This window comes from Trifolium pratense, linkage group LG5, assembly GCF_020283565.1.
Source record: "Trifolium pratense cultivar HEN17-A07 linkage group LG5, ARS_RC_1.1, whole genome shotgun sequence".
NCBI lineage: Eukaryota > Viridiplantae > Streptophyta > Magnoliopsida > Fabales > Fabaceae > Trifolium > Trifolium pratense.
In genome coordinates this window covers 15,706,661-15,715,853 of record NC_060063.1, presented here as the reverse complement: position 1 = coordinate 15,715,853, position 9,193 = coordinate 15,706,661, and the positions used below count along the sequence as shown (strand labels likewise).

General features: G+C 38.6%; 1 protein-coding gene across 1 annotated transcript; it reads right to left on the bottom strand.

Moving 5' to 3' along the window:
• Positions 1 to 6,228: 6,228 nt before the first annotated feature.
• Positions 6,229 to 8,076, bottom strand: LOC123886110. Its single transcript, XM_045935450.1, has one exon. It carries the CDS (start codon positions 8,074 to 8,076, stop codon positions 6,229 to 6,231), a length of 1,848 nt encoding a protein of 615 aa, XP_045791406.1.
• Positions 8,077 to 9,193: the final 1,117 nt, after the last annotated feature.

Below are 9,193 nucleotides of genomic sequence, written 5' to 3'. Positions count from 1 at the left end.
ATGCCTCTTGAAGTTGAAAGTGGTTAATCTTCATCTGTGTGTGTGTAACTCTGAGCTAGATGTCCTGGAAATTATGTCACCTGACAGGAAGAAATATGACATGTAAGTGTTCCCTCTTAGATGATGTCTCTTTCATGATGTGCAAACAAGGGGGAAATGTTTGATGTGGTGGATATGATATGGTTCCTCCACTACTGATTTATATATGATGAACTATGTATCCCATGGTGTTATATTTGGTTGTAGTAGCTCTGTGCACTATGTGGTTGATGTGATGAAGATAGTATAGGTTTATGGCTTGTTACTTATGATCTTCATGCTATACTGTTGGAGTTTGGTCATGGTATTGTGGATGAAAGCGCGCATGTTCTCTTTCCACTACTTTTGTTCTCCGTATCTTTTTTTGGGCAAGGCCCTGAATTTCTAGCACCTGTGTGTGCTCTATGGTCTGTAATAACTACACACTGATATTCTCTATGCTCTGGTACACTATGATTTCCTATTCATGATGTTTGTCTAAATTGTGGCTAAAAAGGGGGAGTAATGTGTGTGTGTGACAAGTGCGTGGGCAGATGTTCTCACATCTGGTGACTGATGACTATTTTTGCATGTTTTGTTCGTATGCTCGTATTGAGGGGGAGTGTGAGTAATATGCATGTACTGAGGGGGAGTAGTGAATATTCTTTCTCTATCTGGAGTGTGTATGCATGAATTCAGGGGGAGTGTGAGTGAAATTATCTCTTGATCGCCTGAATGTGTTTGACGACAAATGTGGTGTCAAGTGTTATGGCACCTGACTATTGAGTCCTCTATCCACTATGGCTGAGAATTTGTTTTTCTCAGATGTTTATGGGAATTTATTTTTCCCTGTTGTTCTTATGATGAATGGATGCGCGTTAAACTATTAGGAGTTTATTTCTCCTACTTAGCATCTACTATTGGGAGTTTATTTCTCCCTTGTGTTGTTCCGTGAGGCTAGTTGTTTCTATTCCGCTGTTGCATTGCCTCTGATGCTACTTGACTATCATGGAAGTATTGTTTATTATGTGTTACTTTCTTTCCTAGTTGTGTGATCATGTTGACTCGAAGGAAAGGTAATACTGTATCTCTCTATATACTGGTCTAATATTGTTTTAGCCAAAATTTGCCAAAGGGGGAGATTGTTGGGTTTTTGTATGATTGGCTACATTTTGCAAAAACATATTTTAGCCAAGTGTTGAGACAAGTGTGCTGACCCCAAGTGTTGTGACAAATGTTGTGACACTTTGGAACAACACCTGACTCTGTTCTGCGCGCGCCAGCTGGATGTTTTTATTTTCTACTCAATCTTTTGAAGATCTGTTTGAAGAATTGTTTCAAGGTTTCTTACAGAGGAAGGCGCACGTGTTTAATGTGTTTCATGAGGCAGCTAAACCCTAGTTTTATTTTCCAAAGGAATTATATTTTTGGAAAATATATTTTTGCGGTTTCAAAAATATAACTATTATTTTCAAAAATATATCACTGCTGCCGCAATTCTAGAAGCCCTAATTTTGTCTTGAAGCCCAAGTCATTCTACTACTATAAATACGAAGGCAAGCATATGGTTTCAAGCATCTAAAATCGTGTACTTACAAAGCGTGTGTTTTAGGGATTTTAGAGTGTTAATTGTGAGCCTTTCTTGTGTCTTATTGATGCAAGCTTAGGACCTGAGTGTTATTGAGTTGTATGTGTGAACTTCTCCTAAGCTTTGAAGCACGGAGATTGTTCTATTGTGTTGTGTGGTTTACTCGTAAGCTTTTAAGCAAGAGTGAATCCTAGTTTATTAGGAGTGTGTCTCCACCTGTTGTGATTGTGGAACTGAATAGCAGCGCTGTCTGTGTTGCTAAGGTGGGAATTGGGACGGGGTCTCATATCTAGGAGTTCCTAGGTAGAAGGGTCATTGGGTAGTGATTAAGTGAGAAGTTGTAAACGGGTGAGTTTAACTTCGAAGTAATACTGCTGATAGTGGACTTCATTCCTGGATTGGTATCCCCCAGAGTAGGCTTTAGGCTGAACTGGGTTAACAACTCTTGTGTGTTATTTACTTTACTGTTTGTATTGTTTTATGTTATTTGCTCTGTTTATAGACAAGTGTTGGCGCACCAGTAACAACATCTGTCTACAACAGGCAAGTGTTGCTACACCTTGAGCAACACCTGTCCACTGTGTGCCTGGAATTTCACACACAATCATTTTAATTAGCATTAAGCTCTTCCTTTACTAATGTGGAACACTATACAACATTACTTCTTTATTAAGATAACACTATACCTTAATATCCTTCTTTATTAGAATAACATAATTCTAATATTCTTCTTTATTAGGATTACAATATAATTCCTAATATTTTTCTTTATTAAGTTGATTTACACCTTAATATTCTTCTTTGATATTTAAACAAACATCATCAACAATCATCAACAACAATTATATTTCACACATACCATCAATAATTCATCAACACATACAATGCATTTACTCACATTTTAACACAATACTAATAATATAAGTCAATTGTATTAAGCATGCATTATCTCACAAAACAAACTCAGGAATCGGAATCTACGCGAAAAACTTGGTAAAATAGGTTCCGGGTGCAAAAGTTGTCAAAAAGTCAACCCTGAGGTCAACTGTTGACTTTCCAGTCTGTTAGCTAAGCGAAGGCCTGGCGAGCCGTAGCGAACCTGCCCTGTTCACTGAGCGAAGGCCTGGCGAGCCGTAGCGAACCACACCAGTGGAACTCATGCTCGTGGCGAGCTGTAGCGAGCCATAGCGAAGGCCTCCTGTCAGGAATGCTCAAAACATGTGATTTTCACTTCAAATCACCCAAAAATCCCATTTTTCATGTTATAAACCCCAAATAAGTTTATATTCAAGTACACAACACATCTATGAACATAAAAGGACGGTTCATTTCACCGATCTACCACATATACATCGAAAAAGTAGTGATTTACCATTTTTGATCAAAAAGCTTAAGAACACACAAATCTTGCTCAAACATAAATAAATACCCAATTTTACCCCACAAATTCATTCTTACTACATGTTAAACGTACATTAAACATGTTTTAATCATTTGAATTCACTTTTGTTTAGAAAAGATACCTCAACCCAAAACGAAAATGAGTGAAAGAGTTTGGGAATGGAGGAATCGACATCCTCCCCTCTTTATGACCACTCATGAATATGCAATCTAACTCTCGTACCTTAATCCGACGAAAGTTCGACGATTGCTCCTCGAATCTCTCCTCCAAGCTCTTGCCCTAGCTCCTTGCTCTCCCTTCTCTCTTCACTCTCACAAGAACATGAGAAATGAAATGTTCTCTCCCCCTCTTAAGCCATATGGCGCCCCCTCACAAGTCCACAAGGCCTATTGGGCCTTAAGCCCAATAACTTGACCCAACTCGCGTTAACTCTCACTAACTCGCGCGTTAACTAAAACTCTCGATAAATAACTTAAAGTTATTATCTTACTTAAAAACCATGTCACCAAATAATTAAACACTTACATAGTGAATAATAAATTTGGGTCGTTACAGTTAACCTTAGTGCATTCATTCCTTGAGCTCTGACATATTAAAAGTGTTTTAATTTATGCAAACATCTGGAGATGAAATGGTCATATTTTTCTAGTTAATGTCGTACAAGTTTTCAGAACTGATGTAACTATATGATTTGTACGCAAACTCAAAGGAGAAAATGTACTATCTCACAACGACTAGTTTTGCAACGACTCTATTCATCTTCTGATAAAAAAAAAATCATTGACTTAAATTTGAGTGTGTAGCATGATTCTACATCATGTGTGTGAATGGAGAAGAATTGTTCCAAATACAACACCTAGAGCATAAAGACACCAAAGAAGTGTGTCATTGTGACATTCATTCAACAAATGAGTATATCAAATCTGTTGGATATTTGAATTGGCTTAATTTTGCTAAAACCAATATACTAACAAGATGTTGGAAAACATGTTACAACATCATATTTCCTAAGGAAATCTCGCGCATTTAATGAGAGCATCGGCTATATATGGAAATCCACTTAAGAGCACGCTTATTGAAGATATGTTCTGATCAGGTGTTTTAAGGATAAGTCAGACTTAATGGAATAGCTGTATGACTTATCTTATCCTCTAAAGTCCTTTAAACATTTATGGAAAGTTTTGATATATCCTTGATGAAGATTAAAAATGAATCAGATCATCCTTTATGGCTCTCAAGGAGCGTCCTATCAGTTATGAAGCAAGAGGAGCGTGCTAGTTCATTATATATATGAAGACCAAGTTCAAGACTAAGTATCCCATTGAAAAAGTATTAGAAACACATATTGAGTCTTTGTTTGTATTTTGTAATCTGGCACGCAGTGAACACAATGTTGCACAAGATGCTATAGCACACGTTGCAGCAACACAGTCGCAGAACACAGTAAATAAATAAATAAATTGCAGAATAATAAATAAGATAGGTAGTTGTTAACCCAGTTCAGTGCAACGTCACCTACTCTTGGGGATACCAATCCAGGAATGAATCCACTATAATAGCTCTAGTTCAAAGCCCTCGACCAACACCCGGTACTTGACTTATCACCTAGACACTACCCGTGCAATCCTACCTAAGAACCTCTTAGATAATGAGACCCCGTCCCAAATTCCCTCTAACAACACGTACTATGTTGCTGTCAATAATGATTGTAAGGATGGAGACACTCTCCTAGAAACTAGACCACACTATTGCTTAAAAGCTTATGAGTGAATCACACAAACTAACTCCGTGCTTCAAAGCTTAGGAGCAGCTTACAATAAACAACACAAACCCAGTCCTAAACTTGCATCAAATCGACACAAGAAAGGCTCACAAAAGACACACACACTAAACCTTAAAAACGCACGCTTTTTGTAAGACAATGTTTAGAACACACGAGTTGTAAAGGCTTGAGGCTTCACATATTTATAGTCTTCAATTGTCTTGATGTCCAAGTTAGGTCTTCAGACATGTACAGCTGTAGGAATTGCGGCCCAACCATAAATTAATTTCAAAAATATAATTTGTTTGTTTCATGTTGTACCAAACAAAACAAAAAACGCCAAAAATATAATATAATTATATTTTTGTTTTAAATAACATTCCTTCAGCCGACTTCAATAAAACTTGCTGAGCAAGGCTCGTTTTGCCCAGGCACGTGCTTGAATATATAATTGAAGCAAATCTTGACTGAGATTTGAAATAAAAATTCTGCACGAAAACAGAGCATCAGTATGCTGTACTATGATGCTACAACACCTCAGTCCAGCATCTGGCTGGTTGGCTTTTGCAAAAATGTAGCCAATCAAAACACCAACAATCTCCCCCTTTGGCAAATTTTGGCTAAAACAACCTTAGGCCAGCGCATAGAGAGATACAGTCTAAACTTTCCTTCGAGTCAACATAAGCACACAACTAGGAAAGAAAGTAGAACGATGCTAAGCTATTTAAACTTTCCTTCGAGTCAACATACGCACACAACTAGGAAAGAAAGTAAAGGAATTCATCAGATGAAAAGATAGCTAGCACGTAAGCATCAGAGGCATGCAACAGCGGAACATAACACATCTTAGCCTCAAAGTACAGATAGAGAGAAATAAACTCTCACATAGTGGATTCAAGATCGGAGAAATAAACTCCTTAAAATTTAAGCAACGCCACAGAGAATAGGAAAAATAAATTCCTATATGAACACTTCAGACATGCATATCATAAGTAGTAGAAAAATAAATTCTACCTATTCCCCCTCAATATATGCATAAACTTCACTCCCCCTCAAAACATGCATATCACATAAAACCAACAACATGCGATACTAGATGCTATAGCATTGTTCATCACATCATGCACACAGACATAGAATATCTACTCCCCCTTTTTAGCCATAAATTCTGACAAATAAAGTCAGTACCATAGAATAGGAGCAAAATAAAGAACCATAGAATACCAAGTAGCAAAAAAAGTCACAGGATGTCAGATCATAGAGGATCACATAGTACAAATTACAATCCATGAGGCCTAAGCCTTCAAAAAATAACATCCAAATAAAGGAAAAAGTTATAGAAGCAGATCATCTTGAAGGGCTTTCATCAGAGGCCATCTCCTCTTCTACAGTGTCACCACCTGCAAGATCATCATCATGGGAAGCGCCATGGGAAGGACCAACTCCATCCTCATTTGCCTATGACTGCTCAAGCTCCAAGGCTAGGATTACACCATCTACCGGCTCCTTCTTCTCACCTAGCATTTTACTAACCTCCCTGAGATTAGCAATCATCTGTCTCTTGGTCATACCTGCAGCTGGTGTCTTCAAGGATGCTACAGCAATGTCTGCAGCATGTTTACCTTCCAACAGTCTAAAGTCCATGGTCAACGCTGAGGGTCTAGAGACAGGCACATCAGACTTAGTGCAGATGTCAGGATGTTGGGACAAAATAATATCACAGATCAAAGTGGGAAAGGCTATTGGCATCTTTACAGCAGTAGAAGAGCCATGGAGAATTGTTGCATTAAAAATATGAGTGCCATAATCAAAAACAGTACCAGTACCTATGGCATAGATGAATTTAGCCAAACCTGTAGCTACACTATTGGAGTGTGTAGTGGGGACCCAGTTGGCTGCACCAATTTTGTTTAGCAGAGCATACTTTGTAGTTAATTTTGCAGCAGACAGTTTTCCAGCTCTTGGCCATAATCTCACTTTGTCACCAGTTATGGTCTTGCACACCTCATTCATAGATATCTCCAATTCAGGTGTAGGAACATCACATCTACCTAGATGTTGGTTGATGATGGCTGGTGAAAAGTCAACACATCTTCCCCTTACATACACCTTTAAGTATTCAGGACTTAAAGGGTTATCACAGTCAGCTGGGATGTTCACCAAGAATTCTCTAGTCAACTTATCATAGCATTTACCCAACTCAGATACAGTTTTCATCAGCCCTGCCTCCTCTATCAGATTCACAATGTCTTGACATTTCAAGAATTCTTCAGTTAGGTTCCTTTCAATGGCCATTCTTCTTTTGACCACAAATTTCCACCTGTCAACATTCTCAACGCAACGAAAGGAGACATTATCAATTGGTACAGATGGGACATTAGGAGCCATTCTTTTTCTCTTGGCAGATTTCTGAGGAGATGCTGCAGAAGATGCTTCAGCATCTTGATCTTCCTCATAGTCAGAGTCACTAGAGGAGATAGTTTTTCTCTTCACAGTCTTCTTCTTACTTCCAGAGGGTATAGTGACCTTGCTCCACTGTTTCTTAGGCCCAATTTTAGTTTTGGTGGCTTCAGAAGGAGTGGCTATATCCTTTCCTGTATTACTTCTCAGCCTCCTAGATATACCAGCCCTAGGAGTACTCTTGAATTGGAGGCTTTCAACATCAATAACATTTGCCTCACTTGTATCAGGCACACTCGCACTTTTACCCTTATCCTGTGTAATGACATCAGCAGGGATGGAGGTTTCAGTATCTTTTTCATTAACAGGGACCACAGGAGAGTTTGGTGAATCAGGAACCACAGTGGTGCTAACATCAACCTGTGCTGCAGATGTTGTAGCATCATTTGCAGCATCTTGTTCTGGAACTAATTTCTCACTGAAATTCATCTCAGACTCAGGATTGGCCTTAGTAGTAGCGCCAATATCATCAAAAATATCATCAGGCTTTTCCAAAGAGGGTTTCCCCAATTTCTCAGCAGTCCTAGGCTTTTCCATATTTGACTTAATAGGACTATCAAGATATAGTTCACGCATCGTATGAACAGCTTTAGATGTAGATTTAGATTTTGATTTCTTACCCATTTTTGAAGCAGATGCATCACGCGAAGTGAATTGACTTTTCTTTGGCGTTGGCTTCTTCGCTGAACTCTTCTTCCTCTTCGTTGTTTCCTCAGGAAAAATGGTTGAAATTGGATAGGCGATGGTGATTTGTTGAGGGAGAGAATCGTATGAGGGTGATATGGTGGTTTGTGGATGAAGTGTTTCGTCGTTTTTGGAAGGGGATGGAGTTTGCGAGCTTGACATGGTGGTTTGTATTTTTGGAGGAAGGTTTTCAACAATGGAGGTTGAGAGAGGAAGTTGAGTAGTTGATGAAGAGAGAGAATAAAGAGAGATAATGTGATGGGGGAGATGATGTAGCGCGTGAAAGGGGAAGTTAAGGAAGTTTTTGATTACTTCCCTTAATTTGCGTGCACCAATGAATGAAGTGAGGAGAACCACTTCAACTGCACGCCTTTTGTGTTGTAACTGCTACAAATCTTCAAATAGGCAAATACCAAGTTTGCCTCGCAATTTTTTAAATTGAACTGCATCTAGAGCCTTAGTAAATATATCAGCCAATTGTTCTTCAGTTGAAATATGTTCAAGAGTCACAATACCTTCTTCAACTAGGTCTCTAATAAAATGGTGCCTAATATCAATATGCTTCGTCCTGCTATGTTGGATAGGATTCTTTGAAATATTGATGGCACTAAGATTGTCATAGTACAATGCCATAGCATCTTGTACCACATTGTACTCCAGCAACATTTGTTTCATCCATAATAGCTGGGAGCAGCTACTACCAGCAGCTATGTACTCAGCTTCAGCTGTAGATAAGGATACACAATTCTGTTTCTTGCTGAACCAGGATATAAGATTGTTGCCTAAAAAGAAACAAGTTCCTGAGGTGTTTTTTCTATCATCTGCACAACCTGCCCAATCAGCATCACAATACCCTACTAGCATAGAATTCTCACCATGAGTGTATAAGATTCCATAGTCACAAGTACCATTCACATACTTCAAGATTCTTTTTACTTGAGCAAGATGACTCATCTTTGGCTCAGCCTGGTACCTAGCACACACTCCTACAGCAAAAGTAATATCAGGCCTGCTGGCTGTGAGATACAATAAGCTTCCTATCATGCTTCTATAAAGACTTTGATCAACATCAACTCCCTTTTCATCTTTGGTAAGCTTTAAATGGGTTGCTGCAGGTGTTCTTTTATGAGCAGCACTTTCCATACCAAACTTCTTCACTATATTTCTTGCATACTTACTTTGAGAAATAAAAATAGTGTCTTCCATCTGCTTTACCTGGAGCCCAAGAAAGTAGGTTAGTTCACCTACAAGACTCATCTCAAATTCAGACTGCATTTGC